Here is a 21890-nt window from a genome sequence, read left to right as displayed (position 1 = left end):
TTTTTTTACATTGTGTTCTTCACATTTGATTTTTTCAGCTTGTGAAAACTCAATCAACAGAATAAAAGAGCCAACAACAGAATTTCATCTTGTCAGCATCCTAGCCAGAACGTTAATGGTACCATAATTCTGCAAATAAAAAAATGCTGTGTCCTTCCTAAAAAAAAATTGTGCTTTTCTGCTCTTTCGTGCAAATACAGCATTTTATTCTATACCTTTAATAACTTACTAACTTGCATGGATGCATCAGGGGGAATTTAGGGTTCAGACATATCCTTGGGCAAGACCAGGGTGCATCGACATGAGCGAGATCGAATCTGCATAGATGACCCGTTCTCCCTCGTGAGCCATCCTAAATACATGTACTGAGAGCTGAGAACACTTTGGGCTATTCAGTTTCTACCTTTACTTTTGGAGACTTGTTAATGTTCACAGATGTGGGTGGAAAATTCTCACAGGAACAGTTAAAAGAAAAAAAAAATTGATTTAAAGGAGACACAAATTACCAACGTTCCCCGCTCTCTCGTTATAAATTCTCTCACAATCTTCCTCCTCATCCTCAGGGCTCCTGATTTCCCCTGGTCTGTTTGCATATAACATGCTTTTGATTTACACCCAGTCCCCTGTGAATGTGAGTGCGGGCCTGTGTGCTCGATGTTTGTTTTTCCTCCGGCCTCGCTGTGAATGCTGGCATGTTTGGGTGCATTTATCTCTATGAATGTACATTTCTCAGCTATTCTCTGGGTTGTGAAACAGGAAGGTGAGCCTGACCATGTCCCATGGTGACGTGCTTTAACAATGTGTATTGTGCTTCCAGAAATTTGTCTCATTGGAGCAGTTGGGAGAGTTGGCCGAACATGCAGTGCATCCTCCCCCGATGCTCTGTTCTGCTATGAGAAAGATGAGATGCTGCAATATCTTTATAATGGATTGATGGTGCCTGCGGGTCTTTCAGTGATTTGAACTACAACCAAACATGGTCTCTGTGCAGACTTTCAAATGAAGATACTCCTTTTTTTTCTGGGCATTTATTCAAACAAGCATTGATTTTTCTATGTAAGGCTATGAAGCAGACCGAAGTCCTCATCAAGCAAAGGTTAGCTCTGACAAAGACCATGTGTGGTTAAAGCTCAGCGCTGAAGAATCCACAGAAGGAGTATTAATCTACAGAGAATCTAGGGAGAGCGATCTTTCCCTTTGCCCCAAAACTCTTATCAAGTTTAACACCTGGTGACTTGTTGGTTCACAAAATTTATTGTTGTTTTTCACAGATTTGGATCCCGCTGAGCTTCATCTTTTTAAGCGCGGACTGCCAGGGCACACACACTTACACGAAAAAGCGGGATTTTTACGATCGCACTTCAAAAGCGTTTTAGTATTTTCAGCTGTCTTCTCTTGTGTTTGATATCAAAAACATGGTCCACTCAGACTTAAGAATGGCTGAGAGTGATACTTTTGCTTATTTATTATATTTGTGTTCATTTTTATGTCTCGAGGCAAGAGTTTGAGTATTATTCAAACAAGAGAATTGGCTTGCCCTTCTCGGAAGTCTTTATAGAGCTTGTTCTGAACCAAAAATTGATAGTAAACCATAGTTTTAAAAAAAACTTATAAGCATTCGCTTTAATGTTGCACGTTTACTGTTCCTTGCAGCAGGAAGGAACGGCTGTGTAAAAAGACTAGAGCTGAGAGTTGAATTTTACTGTGCTACTCTGCAACATTAAAAGTGTTTTGTACTTAACTGCAAATGTTGGCGACTTTATTATCTATGTCAAGTACAATCGTGACATGGAGAAATGAGAGAGAGAGAAAAAAGAAAGGACCGGGGCTGAACTTTGCAAGCACTAAATATAACAAGAGCATGGGTGTTTTAAAGAAGCTGCCTCCAGCCATGCATGCTTCCTCTTCCTCTGCTCTCTCGCTCTCTTGAAGACATCATCAGACCACCAAGACTAAACCTATCAGGGCATCTAGTAAATGTGTAAATCCAATAAAGGAGATAAAAAAAAATAACATTTTTACAAGTATGTCCTAAAACTGAGAGAAAAGAGTTCCTCCTGGTGGCTATTTTAGGACAAGCACAGATATAGTGCAGGTGTGTGTGTGTGTTAAGAAGGATAAGCACCAGACTGTTTATAGACCAAGCTGTTTAAATTAGGTTCTGGTCTTTTATGGATGAAATCTTCAGGAAACATGTGACTATTTAAAACACTAGCTGTGCCAATCTGACAAACTCTCATGCTGCATAGCATGGCTTAAATGTTGTATAACTAATAGCAAAAAATCTATGTAATTGTCAAGTATATTTAGGTACATATTTCTGTGCTTTTGTGTGAGAAAGCACAATTTTTACTACCACAAAAAGTGGCAAAAAGACACTTTGATGAACAATGTTTGGACTTAATTATGCCATGACAATGTCTCCAATTGCACCAATATATGTCTATATGTGTTTATTCAATGTGAAAAACCAAACAAGAAATAGGACTTATTTTCTGAAGATTAGAGCAAGTTGTTTTTGTTACAAGGACACTTGTATGGTGGGATTCTCAGAGTCATCTCCCCCAGACGATGTCCTTGCCTTACAAGGTTTCCCGGATCCACAATTCCATAAACCACATAAAGAGCCGAGTATCTCTTTCTACAATCACTGCACCTTCTTGTAAAACTTGTTCTCAAAGTAAAGAAACACCACACTCCATTAAAAACGTCTGATGAGGAAGATTAAAACAACAAATCTGCAGATAAATATTTTATACTATTTACGTCCTTTACTATATGTTATTAGCTCAAATCTAACCAATTCCAACTCCTCAAAATACGATTTTAGCATGTTCATTGTTCATAAAAGAAATCCATACACGCACAAATTAGAGCTCAAAGTTCTTTTTGAGCTTGAGAAACCACAATCACCCCTCTCAACACTCACATGAGTGCACACAGACTTCCCACTTGGGTATTTGCATACATGCGCATGAGCCTTTTCACACGATAAATGCAAGCAGTGGCAAACAAAAGTATGGGTGCAAATGCATTAGTGCAGTCATGCAAACAAAGGCTTGTGCACTGCAAACAAGTGCACATTCCCTGTCAGTCTGTTAGACGAATGCTCTCCCTTGGCCTCCCCCTTGGACATAAGTACACACACAGCAAGGGAGTGTTTGTGCAAACTCTGTCCTCTCTGGTCTATTTCTGAGGCGATGAGAAAATGATCAAAGCTATGTGACCAGACTCCAGGAATGACCTTCTAACTGTCTCAGGTGTCAATTATTGCACACATACTGCACGCACACCTTCGTTCACTAAGACAAACGTACGTGCAAGACAGATACAAGCTCATGCTTCAATCTGATAAACTCTTCTAACATATGGAAACAAAATTCTCTGGTGGGTGCGTTTGTTTTGTTTTTTTTCCACATTAGTGTCTGTACACCATGTCCCTCCTCAAATCCCTCAACATGTCTGGGATATAGAGATAAATTTAAGATGAGGTTGCTGCAGGGACCCTTTGGTGTCAAGTATCCCCTGCTTGCAGAGCATGTAGACCATTTTTCTTCACATCTTTCTTCACTTTCAGTTGCTAATTATGTCCCCTTTAGCCCATATAACACAAAAGCATACTTTTTTAAACTGGTAAAAGACAGCTTTTTCCCTCCTTAACTTATCACTAAGCAGTAAAAGTTAATTGCATAGTAGCTATAGAACACTGGCATCAACTGTGTTGCTTTCCTATAGATTCTTGCTCCCAGAAGAGATGAAACTTCACCCAGCAACAGAAAGGGGAAAACACTTGCTGTGAAAAGAGGGTGAAGGGGGGTATGACTGAAGAAAGTATGTTGTTGGCAGAGCACAGCTTAGTCAAGATTATGCAGCAACAGCTACTGCCATGATGCCATGATGAAGTGATGGCATACATCCATGCACTTCACACGCACAAAAACACACACCAAACAGCAATCATCTATGTAAAACTATAACCGACATATTAGGATTTCCCTATAAGTAAATTTGGCTCATCTACTAGCTTCTGGTCAACTGATTTGATAACAATAATAGTAGCTCTGTTTTTTTGTTTTTGTTTTTGTTTGGGGTTTTTTTTTTTGGGGGGGGGGGGGGGGGGTGTCAAATTTTTCATAATTAAAGACTGGTTAAAAAGTTGAGTATGGAATACGGTACATTTCTTACCCTCATTGGCTGCCATCTTGGCTATGTAGCTAGTTCATCATTTCAACTTGATAAGGTACCAAGAACAAAACAATAACACACATTTTTCAGGTTGTGCTAGTTTTCGTTTTACTCATATTAATAAAGACAAGCACAAGCCAATACTCAATACACAGCTTATGGCTGCGCAGTTGTTGTATGCACTACAGAGCAATCCACAACACACATTACTAATACTTCTGGTAGTCTTTGATGTTCAGCTTTTGCAGAAACATGAAGCTGCCAAGTATCTGCAGCCAACTGGGCATCCCACCAGCCATTCCTTGATACTAGTTGGTCACTGGTCTCTCACACTATCTCCCCTCATAGAGTCTTCCCACAAGTGTGATCACCTGTCTGAGTGTTTCAGGCCGCAAACCAGTGTCTACTCCACACCTACCCTAGACAGATAGATGGCTACATAGATCGATAGGTAATATAGTCTTCTCTCTATATGTTTGCATGCATGAGTGTGCGAATGTAAAGGTCAAATCTTAAGCAGTACTATAAATATTCAAAGGAGATGTGACTCTAGTCAATGTCTGCTCAAATTTCGCTTATGCACACACACACACACACACACTCACACATACACACACGCTCATACATATACACACACATGCACACTGCTTTAGATATTGGGTTATTGCCTAGTTAAAAAAGCCCTCGCCAAGAGCTCCATTGGTGGATCATCATTACAGAGGGGTGTTAATAGTTCTATTGAGCTAGAAGCCAACTATCTCTCACAATACTTCACGTTCTTTCAAATCTCTGATGATAACTAATGGCTCAACCAAACCAGGCCCACACATTTGCACCAGCAATGCTTTTATCCTCCAACTAAGAAATATCTTCATAAATGCACACTCAAATAACCCGTACTGGATTCCAGCAGTTTCAGAAACATTCCACTAGTATTTTCTAAATGCAGAATGAGATTCTTTACTCACAAATATGGACAAAAAAAAATATGGACATTCTCATTTAATGAAACACAAAAAAAAAGCTTTTTAGTTTACAAATTTGGCTTAAAAGTGACAGATTGTTGTCCGGGTCACAATTTTCCTCATCTATTTCTCTATCTCCTCCTTGCTTTCTCCTTTTGTGTTAGTGTTATTTTCCCTCTCTCAGGCACCAGGCCATGGGTCACAAAGCACAGAGGTGATAAATGCTTCCAGGTCACCTCTCCTGTCTCTGGAGGTCAGAGAGAGAGGGTTTCTGCAGTGACAGCAACAACATGATCAGTCAGCCTCAGCACCAGAGCTGAACCTCCTGACCTGCTTGGTCCCTCACTGCGACCGCTCCAACAGCCTCATTATGTTTCTTCTCTGAGCACCATCTAGAAAACATATCTAACTTAGGGTTCTCGATGTGGAGCCCATTTCCCTCAGTGGCTCTCAGTAAGGTTGTGTGCAGGCAGCACTGAATGAAAAAGAAACTGCCGTATATTTCCTGTAGCTGGTGTAAAGAAATACAACAGCTGTCTCACTATTTATTAAAAAAACAATAAACTCCTACAGAAATTACACCGAAATCACAATCATTTGACAGGTCCAGTTCCCCAAAACATTTCTATGTGGTGTAAAATGTGAAGAAAAACAGACTGATCTGTTGATGATGCAAATCTCATAGACCCATATTTTATTCACAACAGAAACACAGAAAACATATCCATTGTTCACATGAGAAAATGTACCATTTTAAGAAGTAATCCCTTTGAAATAACAAGCATCAGAAACATTGGAACAAGGCCATGTTTTTCACTGTGTAGCATCAGTCTGTAAAGATCTGGGAAATGAGGAGACCAGCTGATGGACTTTTGACAGAGGACTGTTGTCCCACTCCTGTCTGATTTAGGATTCTAGCAGCTCAACAGTCCTGGGTCTACTTATCTCATGTTTGCTTCATGATGCGCCAGATGTTTTTAGTTGGTGGTTTCAGTTTCGTGTGGCTTGTTGAAATATGCAAGGCCTTCCCTCAAAAAGATGTTGTGTGGATGTCAGTATATGTTGCTCTAAAACCTGTATATACCTTTCAGCATTGATGGTGCCTTGCAGATATGCCAGCTGCTAATTCCATAGGCACTACTGCACCACTGTACCATCAGAGGTGCAGGCGTTTGGACTGAGCACTGTTAACAAACTGGATGGTGCCTCCTCCCTTTAGTTTCCATGTGTTCCAAAAAGAATTTCAGAATTCATTCATCTGACCACAGAACAGTTTTCTACTTTGCCTTAGTCCATTTGAAATTAGCAGAGACGTGGACTGATAGCCTAACCTGAAGAAATTAACAGATTGCCGAACCTCTACCCATGTTGACTTCTGAGAAAACCTGCCTCTCTAAGATGCTCTTTTTATACCCAATCATGTTAATGACTTGTTGACCATTAACCTGATCAGTTGCAAGATGTTCCTCCAGCTGTTTCTTTTTAGTACCACTTACCTTTCCAGCCTTGTGTTACTCCAGTTCCAACTATTTTTGTTGAGGTTTGTTATTGGCATCAAATTCAAAATGAGCTCATATTTTTATGAAAGTGAAGTGTCATTTTAAACCTTTGAAATGTTTTCCATCTTCTATTGGAACTGGGGTTTAAATTGGCAAGTAAAAATATAAACTAAAAGTAACACTTGTAAACATAAGACAGAAGACCTAAACAGACCACAGACTGAGTGACTAACTAGTAGGTCCTTTATAGGCATGATGGGAAATGAGGGCCATTGGTACAGCCTACAGCCTCAAATGTATGTCGGCTTGTTTATTTAAAAAGCCGACACCAAAAAAAGTGCAAGGCTAGAATGAAACAGCTGGTCTTTTAGTAAAGGGACAGACATTAAGTCACCAACTTATTAGTGTTTTGTGACAGTTTATTTACATCAGCAACATCTGCAGACATACAAACATTCTCTTGTCCAATCAGAATACTCGATTTCTGGTATTACTTGACAATACCTACAAATTGCTGCAGTATTTTGGGCACATTTATGAGCACATTACGATTACTGGAACTCCAATGCAATTCTAAAGTACATTTTAAAAGTACAGTTTTGAGCTGAGTTAAGCTGTCTACATTATTCTAAGTTGTTTGCCTTGCTACACTGCACTCTCTGTGTATTTAGCAAACATTACCAATCCTCCTCAAGCTGATCAGCTCCCCTCTCCTGCTGTGAATTGATGTCTTTGTGTTCCAGCTCCCTCCACTAAAACTAATCTAGTTGACTTTCATAACTAGTATAATCTGATTATAAGTCCCACACAGAACAGTGTGGCAGAGGTCACAAACCACTTGCTGAGAAATGCCACAGGCCTGTGTTCTGACTGAGAGCATTCTCCATTAAGCAGTAGATTACACGCTCTGCTGCGTCCCTGGAAAAACACAAAAGTCTGCTTAGATTCTTTATGATGATCATAACTCCTCTCTTTGCCCTGACTCCTAATGTGTCTATAAAGACTTGTGCTTTATAAACAAAGGGAAAACTGGATTTTTTTGTTTTCCTTGTAGGCTAGCGTGTAGTACTATTAAGTGGTTTTTGTTCATTAAACAGAACAATGGAGAAGGGAATAAACTTTTTCCTATATACACCAAGACATTTTGTTTTCTAATTGTTGTCTATTCGGTGGTTAGTTTTACCATAAAATAGTAATTTCACTTCATGCTGAACTTAAGTACCTCATATTCTTTTTCAGTACTTCAGATTGACTAATGTTTATGTTTAAACCAACTCTGACATGTGGTGTGTTTCTCTTACAATCACCAGAGAGGAAGGTCCTCCCTGGTTTGTTTGGGTTAGACAGCAGAGGAATGAGAGCAGGGAGGACAGAGATGGGGCGGAGTGGGAGGTGAGGGGATGATGACAGGGGAAAGGGGGTGTGAGTGAGCGGGGACAATGCTCTGAATTTTAAAAAGGGGAAAAGAAAAACATGGGTGAGAAAGGGAGTGGAGGCTTGGCGAAGAGAAAGGAGAAAGGGTTGGTAAAGGAAAGAGAAGAGAAAGGTGGTAGTAGGAGAGAATGGGACAAGTGGGAGGGGGTGAGATGGCAGAGGAAAGGATTTTTCTGGGAGGATGGGAGTAGAAGAGGAAAGACTGGAGAAAGGGAAGGGTTGAGTCTTTGCAAAGAGGGAATAAAAAATGAAGGAATGGAAGGAAAAAATTGGGAAAGTTAATGGGGAGAAAATGGAAAACAGGAGGAGGAAGGTACGGACCTTGGGGTTACATTCCTGAAGTGCAACGAGCCTGGTGCTGCTCTGCTGCGCAATGTAAACACAGGGCAGAGACGTGGACTGACAGCCTGTCACAGTGACTCATGATGAGAGAGAGAGAAAGTGAGATAAAATCTGCTTCTGGAGAAATGAGAACGATAATGGGAGCAATAAAATGTAAAAAATACTGCCTGCCACTAGTACTACCCCCCAGCCTCCTGGCAGTAGTATCTTTAGGTGGGACAAATTCAGTGAAAAAAGGAATAAAGCACCTGGTGCTGTAGCAGCAGAAGACCACACCAAATGCCACTCCTATCAACCGATAACAACAAACTGTGGCTCAGCAAAATTGGACAACAGAAGATTGGTCAAAAAATGTTGGCTGGTATGAGTCTCAATTTCTGCTGCAACCGTTGGATGGCAGAGTCTGAAACTGTTATAAACAAAATGAAAGCATGGATCCATCCTGCCGTGTACAAACAAAGTGCTGTAATGTTGTGAAGGATAATTTCTTGGCACACTTTGGGCCTGTTAGTACCAACTGAGAATCACTGGTGACCTTCTGTATCTATGTGCGACCACAGCGTACCCATCTCCTGACGTCTGCTCCAGCAGGAGAAAATCTCACAAAGCTGAATCATCTCAAACTGGTTTCTTTAAGATGACAGTGAGTTCACTGTACTCAAATGACTTCAATAGTCAATAGATCACAATCAAATAGAGCATCTTCCAGGCAGTGTGATGATAGATTCACATCATAGATAGCATCTGATAAAGCTACAGAAGCTGTGTGATGCTACCATGTCATAATAGACCAAAAATCTCAGAGGAATGTTTGGAGCACTTTGCTGAAACTTTGCCATCAAAAATTAAGGAATTCCTGAGGGCTCAAGGGGGTCCAATGTGGTACTAGCAAGGTGTAACTTATAAAATGGCCGCTGAGTATATAGTACTGTGTAAAAGTTTTAGGCAGGTGAGAAAAAATGATGCAAACAAAGAATGCTTTTAAAACGGCAGTATTAATCATTTATTTTCATCAATCAACAAAATGACGTGAATGAACAAAAGAGAAATCTAAATTAAATCAGTATTTGGTATGACCAGCATCCATTCTTTAGGTACACTTGCACACAGTTTTTGAAGAAACTCGGCTGGTGGTTGTTTCAAGCATCTTGGAGAACTAACCACTGATCTTCTGTGGATGTAGGCTTCCTCACATCCTTCTGTCTCTTCATGTAATCCCAGACACACTCGATGATGTGGGGGGCACACGATCACTTCCAGTACTTCCTGTTCTTCTTTACGCTGAAGATAGTTCTTAATGACTTTGGCTGTATGATTGGGGTTGTTGTCCTGCTGCAGAATACATTTGGGGCCAATAAACAATCATTTATATTTCTGAAAGTGTTCTTTGTTTGCAGCATTTTCTCCCTCCTGCACCTGCCTAAAACTTTTGCACAGTGCTGTAGGTACAAACTTGGTGTATATACAAAAAGACAGTTCAGTGTGATGTGTACACCATATTCACTTGCATCTCCTCTCTCAAAGACTTAATAGTGAGGGAATTACCCTATTTATGGCATGTCCAGTCTACTCTACAACACCTTTCTTGTACTGGGAAGGAAAGTGCAGACACTGATATAACTACACATTAAACACCGTTTCCTTCTTAGGCAGAAGGAAGTTAACTTTGTTCCACAGGCTATCTTAAGACAAGTGTGCTTGGGATCATGAGGTATTTCAGTAACATCCAAATGCACTTGTACACATAAACCTGAAAAAACAATCATATACGTGAGCAAGAGTCAGCTCAATTTTGTGGTGCTCGTACTACATCTAGTGGCAGGTTGACTACATTGCAGCTGAAGATGAACTTGGAGGTTTAAAGCTGCGTGTGGTGTAGTGAAGCGCGAGTGTAACTCTTCCCACAACTTCAGTTAAATTACACAACTTTTATTGGTTGAAAAGGGACACAGACAGAATTTGAAACTCTAAAAACAAAAAGAAAAGATAAATTAGGCACCGAACAAGAGTGTTTCAAGCAAATTTAGGAAATGAAAACACCCTTTAGAGAATTTTTGGTAATTCCAGGGAATGGGGAATAACAGACAGGCTCCTCTTACCAAAAACTGTAAATAGCACAAACATTTTACCGATAAATATCTTCAAGGAAGTAAAAGTTAGACTGAAATAAATATTATGCTTAATAGCATACAAAAGGTTACATGTGATAACCTGAGAACAGTCACCTGAGAAAACGTCAGAATTGTGGAGAAGACCGCAATATCCCCCATTAGGGAACGTTTAACGGCCATTTAAATAAAATACAGAAAAAACACATTTCCCTTGTATTCAACATTGCACCTTACAAGGAAATCTGGAAATACTGGAACTTACTGCACAATACACAAAATTTGCTTAAAATTACAAGTTAATCTGCACAAAATGTTCTGAATTCCAGCTTTTCTTCATCCATATTTTTTTCAGTACATGTCAGTTATTATTTCTGACCCCAATGTAGTACTATTCTATTAAAAAAATAAACAAAACCAAAAAAAAATCAACACTAAGATGACTGAACTTTTCTTTTTTGTTTATTAAAATAAAAAAATATATAGTATTTACACTGTTGTTTAAAAATCTAGGGAAAAAAACATTAAAAATTGGCTACAGAAGGAATGTACAAGAGGGGATTTTAAAGTGCAGCAATGACAGTATTTTTTTTTTTTTTTTAAATGACTCATAGTCCACAAGTGACCATTGTAGCGAGTGTGCCAGGTTCTTCCCGCAGTGGTTGGTGTAACAACAAAGTACACATATACATAGTATACAAATAAAAACATATGTATAATTCTTCTAACTTCTTGTTTTTCGTCTATTGTCACACGGCGTCAGGAGGTATTTCTGTCATAGTTTTCCAGTATTCAACAACAACCTAACCGCACACTGCTGATAAAGTCTCAGTTTTTTTGCTTTTACATAGTGAAGTCAGCCATTCTCACTTTAGTGACGCACTTTGCTTCACCAGTAAAAGAACAAGATATGATACTTCCTCAAACGCTAAAAGTCACAAGTGTTGAGTGTGAAATGTTAATAGCATGTAGTTCCTGGTGATGGGTCACTCACTCTTGGCAAGGCCTGGTGAGGTTATTCCTATTTTGCATGGAACCAGCTGATCACAGTGTGTAATTGACACAGAGGAGACGATATCTGTCGCTCTAGATCCTTGAACGTGGGTTTAATGTTGTCCTTCACTGGTTCACCCCTCAAGCAGCTTCTTTTTCTCCATTTTTTTCACAAAGTGATATTTCCACCCTGGATTAAATAAAACACAGAAGGAAATAATTAGGCAGAAGGAAAAAAACAAGGAAAGCGAAAGCACTATCTGTTCTAATCTACAAGCAGAAATCAAAAGTACAATTTTGATTTCTATGAAAAGTTACACAGATTACTGTGTAATCAAAGTATTATGACTACACTATTATAGACAATTAAACACTTACTTACGCCTCATTTGTATTTACTCTCTCTAGCCTCATACTGCCTCCTGAAAAACAACACAGAGCCTGCCATGAGTTTCTGCACATTTTGAGTTATTCATTCTCTTATTTTCATGTCCCTGCAGTTTTACACATGTGTGCAATCTCTGTGCTCACCTGTCCGTCTTCTCCAGCACAAAACACCTGCAATCATGACCACCACCACCACCAGTATACAAATGGCTGTCATAATTACTATATCAGTGCTGTGTTGTTCCTGATGAGCACCTATCAATGAGAACAAATGTATCAGAATCAAGATTATTACAAAGAACCCCACATGACAAGTATTATGAAATACAGAAAAAAAGAGTTATTATATTTAATTACCCTGAAGAACTAAAACAAAAAAGTGAACTGAACTAAAAACAAGGCATGTCTGCCTTTTCTTTTCCATGCTGGGGAACTTAAAGGTCAACTTAAACTATTTAGATTTCATGAAAATGAACTGCCGAATGTTTTAACTTAATCGTTTTCCTTAAATCTGAATTAAACTGAATTCATTTCACAGAACTAACATAAGTACAAACCCCACTGTATGATTAAACTGTATGATTCTTGATTCTGGAAAACGTTTATAGCACACTCTTAGCATATGCAGAAAAGACTCGTTAATCTTTCTTTTTACATTGGGCACAGCAGTAATACTACACTACTACTGCTGTCAGTGCTGATATTGTGATGTTATCAACCCAGCAACCACAATGTATTCACAGTGTCACAGCTTCACTATTTTAACATGAAGTTAAATTAAAAACCACCAAGCAACTGATCAGGAAAGAAAAGGGAACAATCATTATAATTTAATATGTCAAAACATGACATATAGTAAAACTGCAAAGCTCTAAAAAACCTGGAACTTCCCCCACGCACCCACTCTGTTGTTGTATTAATAAACATATAGTAGGCTCAAACAAATTTTACATTTCCATAATACCTCAGTTTAAGAATAAATACAGCACGTAATTTTATCACGTCAGTCTCAGCAGTAATTTGAGTTTGATTCTGCAGGAAATGCTTTGCTATTCAGTCACTTTCATTCGTCTTGCTGAAAAATGTAATCTAGTAGCCTCACATAAGTTTTAAAAATCTCAAAAATCACAAAAACTCAACCTAAACTGTTCTGTGTCAGCCACACAAATGCTGACAGAATAAGAGGATGTTGCTATGAAATAAAACAATAAAGGGGATATATGCCAAGAGATTTCCACTGGCTTTCAAACTTCCCAAAACTTGTCCAGTAGCTAATTGTGGGAACTACTTTGATAAAGAAATAATTGTCTTTTCTGAGATGAATAGGCTACTCACAGACTGAGAACTCATCCGAAGTGACGTCACCCACGGAGCAGCTGAACTTTATCTCCCCGTTCGAGCAGTTATAACTCACAGTGGTGGTAATGTTATACAGCAATGTACTTGGATTTGGGGAAGGGACAGACTTCACATGTTGCCATATCTGCCTGATGGTATCATTAGTGCTGGTAACTATAGCCTGAACTATCATGCTGGATTCTGGGTATCCATTATTTGATGTACACGTTGTCTGGCAATTCTGACGCTGGGTTTCCTCGCTGCAGACTGGAGGACTGAATAAAGGCCTGCTGTACTTTGCTAGAAGAAAGACACAGGGAAAGTGATGTCAGCCTGGTGTTTCCAACATGTACAAAGGGACTGGCGTATATATGAATATAAACAAAGAAAACAGCTGTTTTCTTTGTTTATATTTATATTATACGCACATACTTTACACTATTGTAACGCTTCATCTTAAAGGTCTATTCACACTGACAGTCATATAAAAATGAACTTCATGAGATGAATTGAAGACATAAATACCTGTGACACTGAGGGTTATTGAGTCTTCATTAATATGCTGCTCGTCTTTGTACCGAATGTGACATTTGTATTCCCCACTGTGTGAGACCTTTAGGTTATCCATGAACACAGATGAAGTGTTGCGATCAAACTTTGTGTTGTTCCACGTTGCTGGTACTTTTTTAGATTCATAATAACCATTAACAAAGACGTTGTCTCTTTGGAGGTAAAGTAAGTCAATGTTCTTTACTGATTTACCAGAGCAGTGAAAAGTCACATTTCCACCGACCTCCCCTTTGAGAATAGCAGCACCTCCTGTTAAAAAAACACAAAAAGACAAAAACAAAAAAGGAACAGGGATGAAGTTTTAGGGCATATATCTTTTATTAAAGAAAATATCTAAAGGGAGAAATGAATGCAAACAGTTTCTATTTTAGGGCAGACATGTGTTTCCATGCGGTTTTGTTTAAGCTCCTGCAGAGTTCCGCTGCATGACGCGGTAGACTAATTTCAGTTCTTCATAAGCTCTTTTCTCTTTCCTTTTTGTGCAGAATACACGGAGAGAACTATTTTGTTTTTCCTGTTTTGAAGTGTGAGTGTTTTTGACTGATTATCTACCAACTCGTAAGAAAACATCTCTGGCTTTAGCTTCCAGATATTCAGATTTTTCTACTAATTGCATTTTCCAGCAGTTCTGGGCTGGACTGGTAGCTGGAAACTGAACTGGGGGCATTAAAGGGACTAAGACAGGAAAGCTATAATATTCTGAAGGAAGACATAGAAAATAGTTTGGAAAACGGGGTTACTTGCTTTCTTGGTGAGAGTCAGATGAGAAGAAATAGTCAACACTCATGTTTATACACTAAATTTGAAGCTAAAACCAAAAACCCATTAGCTTAGCTTGTGCTAGCATAGGGTGCTGCTGTAATGGCTGATCCAGTCATGTGGATGGCAGCTTCCTATTCATTACAAAGATGTGCGAATAGCATTGATCTACATATTCACCTTTTACAAAGAAAGGAAATCTCCTAAAAAGTTTAACTTCTTCATAAGACCACTCCATCAAATTAAGAAAAAATGAAAGTTATGTAAATCTGAGTTGGGAGAGCACATGTTTTTCTTTCTTTCCTTAGCTAGTGATGTGCAACCAAGCATAATACTGTCATATCACACATTCTTATTCATGTAATAAACAACTGGTTTCTATGTTTAACCACAATGAACGAGTGCTGCTGGCAGAACTGCTCACCTGTGACAGTGAAGGGCCAAGTCAGCGTCAGAACTAGAGATAGCAGCAGATCAAGGGAAAACCTTTGAGTTCTAGGAACACAGAAAATGGTGAATTATTAAAGTGCCACGCAGAGATAAAGAATCACATACACTTTTTTTGCATCAGTGCCTAAAGATGGCTGAGATAGCTGACAGTAACAACAACCAGGAAATAACTGAGACAGTTCAGTAAACAACATCTGTGGCCAAGCAATGATCGTAAAACACAGATAATGAACTTGGGCCAGATTTGCTCTCTTCTGTCACCAACTTCTTAAAGCTAAAATGATCACTTCTCTTTTCAGTTCAAGTAACAACACAAACGCACACATGAGATCAGTGGGAAGGCTACAAACTCATGTCTGGATCCATAAGCTTTCACATTAACCTTACGTTGATGTCCATAACTAGCTAATATAAATAATTAATAATATAATATTTAAGTAACAGGAGATATATAGGAGGAAACTGCTTTTAAAATTAGAACACCAGAAAATTACATTCCAAAATTAAAGCATGTTTGTAGTTACTTTCTAGTAATCCTTTTGGGCCTTACTTACTGTAAGTCTTACAAGTCCAGTCACAACAGTGGCACATGGATATGTATCATAGCAACAGTTAATAACAGGAACATGTGACTGGGTGTTAAAATATCAAAAGTGCCCTAACCACACGCTGTCTTGTGCTGAAATTATGATAGGAATGAATAGGAAATCGGAGCATTACTTACAGGAAATGATACCGGCTCCAGGTGGACGCCTGTTAGAAAGACAAACTGGTTAATCACTGAAATGAAATGTAGTGTGAGATGCCATCAAGTGGCACATGTACACCTGAACACTCAAAAATAACTTGCATGCAGTGATTTCTCACCATTTACATTTGTCAGGAGAATGATAGTTTTGTCTTAAAATATCATTAATGCTACACAAGGGCGATATCAAACACCCAGCCCCGAAACCCACCCAATCCTACCCTTTCAGTGAACTAGAATCTTATTTGAAACATTTGACTGGCTCTTTACAGTCATGTTTTGGGGGAAAACAGGCTGTCTCATCCTGAAAGAACACACCCAAATGGTTTTCAGTATACAAGAAGCAAAAGGAAAGTCCCAGTCAGTATAAGAGAGGGCTTGTTCTAAAAGGGTGTATTCCTGTACCTGCTAGGAGAAAACAACATTCTAGTTTTCTTTTACTACGCATTTGGTATCATAGGAACCAAATGCTAACCACATAAGCACATAGCTTATTACATATCCTCCCCTGTCTTATATAAATTTGGAAAAATAAAAAATGAAATATAATAAACAAATAGATCAGTTTGTTTCCTCCAACAAGAAGCACAGACTTTATTTGTTTATGAACTTCACTTTCACTTGAAATTGTTTCTAAAACTATTCATGAGGAAGTGATCTTTTTTTTTTTTATGTGACTTGGCTGGCAGTGATCAGAAATCTCAGGAAATTCCCACTTGGAAAATCAAATCGGGATTGTTTCAGTTGTAGGATATGGTGTAATAGGATAAAGCACAAAAAAAAAATCACATATGCTTCTCTCCACATTGTCAGTAAATATCTAAAGTGAAGGTGTTTTAAAGAGGCTGACCAGTGGAAACACCCCTACCCTTCACGAGTGGCCATTTAGCAGCAGTGACTGTCATAAGTTGAAACAAAAACAGAGGGAAATCCCAAAGGTCAAGTAACTGCATGGTGTATTTAGTTTCAGGAATACTGATACAAAATGAACTGTGGAAGTGATACTAATGCAGATGGATTTCTTTTTTTTTTTTTTATCAAGGACTCAAATTAAGTGACAATTTTATCCAACTCTGATGTGGCCATTGGGGGAGGGTGGTTACATTTCCCTAATGAGACATGTGAGAGTAAGCTGTGAATAGCATTTTGTTTGATATAATGTTACATAAAATAATTTACAGATCTTTGATGTTAAAACAACAGGGCACACCTCCAAACTCTAATGCAAATCACAGTACTTACAAGTATATTTAAAAATAGAATTTCTGATTCTGTTTTGCAAATCAATCTGTGAATGTATTTTGTTTTCCTTTTTTCATTATTGTATTTGCAACTTCTGCTTTATCACTACACTGCTGTGCAAACTGAACAGCATTAATCAGCAAGGCTTTGCAGTACATGGGAATTCCCCTGACATAATGATTCGAGAGAACACTCATTCTGCTGAGCTATTCTCATACACACATACTCTCCTCTAAACCCCTTTTGTCTTACATATTAAAAACCTCACACCTGGTTCACATAATCAGCTGAATTCATCCAAATGGAGTTTCATGACTCATCTTCTTCTTTTTAGATTTTTTAATCTAAATGATACTAAACAACAAGCCAGACTGTAAAGAATTCTGTGGAGTGGCTCTGTTTGTCTTCTAATGCTGACACTTTCTGCACTTGACCTTTGTTTTTCCCAGAGATAGACAAAACACAAAAGTTACTTTCTCTTTCTTTTCTCATTCTCATAATTATTTGGGTTCAACTCACAATTGTGTCATGCATGGTGGACACACTGTTTCATACTAAAGTCGTTTTCCTAGAAAGGTTGTACAGTCACACAGACGTGCTGAAAAAATATCTACATATAACAATTTCGATATATGTATATACATATGAATGTCTATCTGTTTATCTGTGTTAAACGGTCAGGATTTTTTTCTCTGCTTTCTCTTTGAGAGCACATCTATACTAGTCGTTACCATTACCGTCACAATTTATACTACAGAGCTTAAACACATTTCCCGAGAAGCATTCATCCCTCTATACAGCCATCCATTTTCTTCCGGTTATCCGCATTCATTTAGCTATAAAACCCTTCTCGGTTCTTTGCTAGCTTTGCAATAGGCATGCTGTCTGTGCAGCTGGTTACAAAGAGTTGTATTAGCAGTATATTTTTTCTGTCCTGGATGCAGTTTCCACTTTACCATGCCATTTTTGTTCTTTTCTATCCATCCAGCTATCCACCTATCTTTCGCTTTTCTGGGGGACAGGTCGCGGGGGCAGCAGCCCTAAGAAGGACGCCGAGACCTCCCTCTTTCCCCAGCCACCTCCTCCAGTTTATCCGGGGGAACACCGGGGCGTTTCCAGGCCAGCCGAGAGTTTCTGTCCTGGGTCTACCCTTGAGCCCCTCTCGGACGGCTGAACTCCTCACCGTATCTCTAAGGGAGAAGCCATCCTCCTTTCGAAGAAAGCCTATTTCTGCCATTGTATCCGTGATCTCAGTATTAGTTTCAGTTGAACACTTAAAGTTTTAACTTGTATAAGGATTCAGCTCAAGCTACAACCGAACTGTTAATTTGTTCACTGCTCCTGAGGCAAGCTAGAATAAAGCAATGTAAACACCGAGACCCTGACACACATGCCTGCACACTCCGCTTCTCTGTCACTTTCACATAGCCTCGATTGTTTACACAGCAGCTTACATATTGAGTGACTCACATTATTATTATCATCTAGAATAAGCATGAACGATGATGGCAGCCCTAATCAATTCAAACACTGTTTAAGTATGTGACATTATCAAACTTCAAATGACGCAAACACTCACCATCATGCTGCCGTGCTCTCCGTGTTAAAATGAATGCCATATGAACGTAAACTCAACTAGTCCAGTATGCTGAGGGGGCGGGGGGAGGAGGAGCCACATCTCAGTTAAAGGCTAAAGGCATGATCACTGACTGTTTTGAAAATGTAGTTAACGATAACTAGAAAATCTAAATCAAATCGTTGCCTCTTTCACTTGGCAAAATCAACAAGCCCTATAAAGAATTACACAGCTGTGAAGATTTTGATTGTGTGTGTGGGTGTGTGTGTGTCTGTGCGTGCCTGCTTTTTTATGTGGTAATACAATCAGCCTAAAACACTTCCGTATGCATCAATCTCTGGCTCATCTGAACATGTGACAGAAATTCTTCTGAAGAAATCCCAAAATAGTTCTCCTGGTAACAGACTGTATAAATGAGAAATAAAGAAACTAAAGAGCAAAGTTAACCTAAGTTTATTAGCCCTTTTCAGGTAATGTTCTGGCATCGACTTTATCTGCTCCACTACATGCCAGGAACATCAATGCGCTTCAGTCAAATTTCACCAAATGTAGGAAAAGGATATTTTCTTTCAGGTTGCACAGTAACACAGACATAAGCAAGCACCCCAGTTTTATTGTTGTAACACAATAAAAATTCACATTTTTAAAAAAGGCTTTAGATGAAACACCATGCAATATTCATTATGATTTTCATTTTGAATCTTAGCTAACACGTGTAACTTTGTTTGACAGACTACAGTGAATGTTTCATTGTGCCACCTATGTGACTATGTACTTGGAGACCTATGTACTTGACGTTTGCTAAAACTGGAGAGAAGTCTTGGTTAACGCACACAAACACAAAGACTGTGGCTTTCTGTGTGGCCAAGTTATGGACTTTCTCTGTGGCTTTTGACGTTTTATTACAGGCAGTGACCTGTGAGTGTACAGTACACGCCCACCTCTGATTTTTCATATCATCTCTTTGACTAACCACAAAGTGTTTCACATTGACATTATGTTTTTTGAATTCTTTTCTAGAACTTCTTTTGTTTTTCTTGTTAAATAATTACAATGTGTCTGATGACACAATTATTAGTTGATTATTTCCCCATATATGCCATTTCCAGGTGGACAATTTTCTCATTTCTAGTGTATTAGAAAGGTTATTGTTTAATTTAACATGTAAATGATAAAGATTTACACACAAAGCATTTCCCTTCAAGTGACCTTTAGCTCAATAAAAATTTTGTTCATACGAAATTATTTGGGATGTTTCTTGTAAAAGTTCTGTTTTCCTTTGCATTGACCTTTTCAAAACACGTTGGTTAGAGTGGCCTCGGTTAAAAGGGGGAGTGTCTAGATGCGAGGAATAGGGGGAATACCCAAGATGGGCCGGCAATTTCTCACGAGGCCATGAGGTCACTGACACACCCATTTAGAGAAAAAAATTCTCCACAGCACCTGGCAAATATACTCGGATTTAATAACGAAACAATGTGGAAAAGATTTATCAGATAATGTGGGAATTTTTTAATGTATCCAGGGAAAATGTAAGAAACTGCAGTATTGTTTGTAAATGACTCATCCTTATGCTTTTCATTTAACATTTAGATGACAAACCTTTAATGAAAAGGAATATTATTTAATGCACATAAAATACAAAATACATTTTCTTACAACTTTCATATCAAGATCTTCTACATACTACCTTGAAACTTTGTCTTACTTGCTTGGTGAAAAAGAAACGTGCTGGCAATGAGCACTATGTGGGAGGAAAGGCTCTAAGATTTGAAACAAGACATTAAACAAATCAGCTCGTACCATGTGTGAAACTCCCCTCACACCAAGCAAAGGCTGAATATCTCTGTTAAAATAATTTTACAGGCGTCCCTGCATAAAGCTGCATGTTTATGGCAACAGTATAAGCCATTTAAATGTGCTTATACTCCCTAAAAAAAATGATGACCACGATTTACACATGTCTACTAATCCAAGTCAGATCATCTAATTCCATCTCACCCCATCTCTAGCATCCTCGTCTGTCACACCAACCTTGTCCTCCTTCACTAAATCCATTAATCTTTTACGTGGCATTCTTTTTTTCTTCTCCTGCCTGGCAGCTCAATATTCAGCATCCTTTATCCAATATATCGACTTTCCCTCCTCTGCACCTGTCCAAACCATCTCAGCCTTGCCTCTCTAACCAGACCGCTCAGCCCGAGCTGTCCCACTGATACAGTCATTTCTAATCCTGTACATTCAGTTCATTCACAATGAAAATGAAAAACAATTTCAATTCTGCCACCTTCAGCTCTGCCTCTTGTCTTTTTGTAAGTGCCACCTCTCCAAACCAAACGTCACAGCAGGTCTCACTGCCCTCTTGTAAACCTTCCCTTTCACTCTTGCTGCTATCCTTCTGTCACAAATCACCCCTGACACTCATCTCCAGCCACACCCTGTCTGCACTCACTTTTTCACCCGTCTTGTGCACTGGATGGCTGACCCCAGGTATTTAAACTCATCTAGTTTTGCTACTTTGATCCACCTTTTTTTACCTGTCTCTTGCTCATTCACATACATGTAATCAGCCTTGCTTCTACTGACTTTCATTTGTCTTCTCTCCAGCACATGCCTACCCCTCTCCAGGTTCTCTTCCACCTGCTCCCTATTCTCACTACGTATAACAATGTCATCTGCAAACATCATAGTTCACAAAGACTCCTGCTTGATCTCATCTGACCTCATACAATACTAATCAAATGTTTGGACACACCTTCTCATTTAATGTTTTTTTTCTTTATTTTTACTACTTTCTACATTGTAGATGCATACTGACGATATCAGATAATGAAGATAATATATGAAGCAAGATATATGGAATTATACAGCAAAGAAAAAAAAGATAACTCTAAAAATGTCTTATATTTTAGATTCTTGACAGTAACCACCCTTTGCTTTGTTGACAGCACTGCAAACCCTTGCCCTTCTCTCAATGAGCTTCATGATGTAGTCATCTAAAATGGTTTTCACTTCACAGGTGTGCCTTGTCAGGGTTCATTTGTGGAATTTCTTGCCTTCTTAATGGGCTTGGGACCATCATTTGTGTTGTGCAGAAGTGATCTAATGAGTCCAAATTTGAGATCTTTGGTTCCATCCACCGTGTCTTTGTGCAACACAGAAAAGATGAACAGATGATCTATATATGCATGGTTCCCACCATGAAGCATGGAGGAGCAGGTGTGGGGGTGCTTTGCTGGTAGCACTGTTGGGGATTTATTCAAAATTGAGGAACACTGAACCAGCATGGCTACC

At 38.9% G+C, this 21890-nt stretch overlaps 1 protein-coding gene across 2 annotated transcripts; it reads right to left on the bottom strand.

Annotated features, from left to right (window-relative positions):
• Nucleotides 1-10333: 10333 nt before the first annotated feature.
• On the bottom strand, nucleotides 10334-19133 carry LOC146373897 (uncharacterized). 2 transcript variants are annotated; one of them, XM_084951393.1, is made up of 8 exons: nucleotides 18600-19133; nucleotides 15755-15783; nucleotides 15005-15075; nucleotides 13777-14070; nucleotides 13249-13551; nucleotides 12058-12168; nucleotides 11905-11948; nucleotides 10334-11716 (listed from the first exon to the last, which is right to left on the bottom strand). In XM_084951393.1, exons 1-7 carry the CDS (start codon nucleotides 18603-18605, stop codon nucleotides 11905-11907), a joined length of 858 nt encoding a protein of 285 aa, XP_084807519.1. In that variant the 5' UTR covers nucleotides 18606-19133; the 3' UTR covers nucleotides 10334-11716. The 2 variants fall into 2 exon arrangements, with proteins under 2 accessions (XP_084807519.1, XP_084807518.1); XM_084951392.1 differs by having other exon boundaries at nucleotides 11909-11948; nucleotides 18600-19130.
• Nucleotides 19134-21890: the final 2757 nt, after the last annotated feature.

Source organism: Perissodus microlepis, chromosome 14 (assembly GCF_051167445.1).
Source record: "Perissodus microlepis isolate ML-2025 ecotype Zambia chromosome 14, ASM5116744v1, whole genome shotgun sequence".
Lineage (NCBI taxonomy): Eukaryota > Metazoa > Chordata > Actinopteri > Cichliformes > Cichlidae > Perissodus > Perissodus microlepis.
Note: the sequence above shows the minus strand (reverse complement) of the source record. Positions and strands in the feature narration are given on the sequence as shown.

Bases quoted from the DNA above. Each gene is read 5' to 3' on its own strand.
- LOC146373897 (XM_084951392.1), bottom strand. The intron at 11,949-12,057 runs GTGAGCACAGAG...GTTGTTTTTCAG, and splicing joins GTGCTGGAGAAGACGGACAG to GAGGCAGTATGAGGCTAGAG. The intron at 11,717-11,908 runs GTAAGTAAGTGT...TATTTAATCCAG, and splicing joins AGAGTAAATACAAATGAGGC to GGTGGAAATATCACTTTGTG.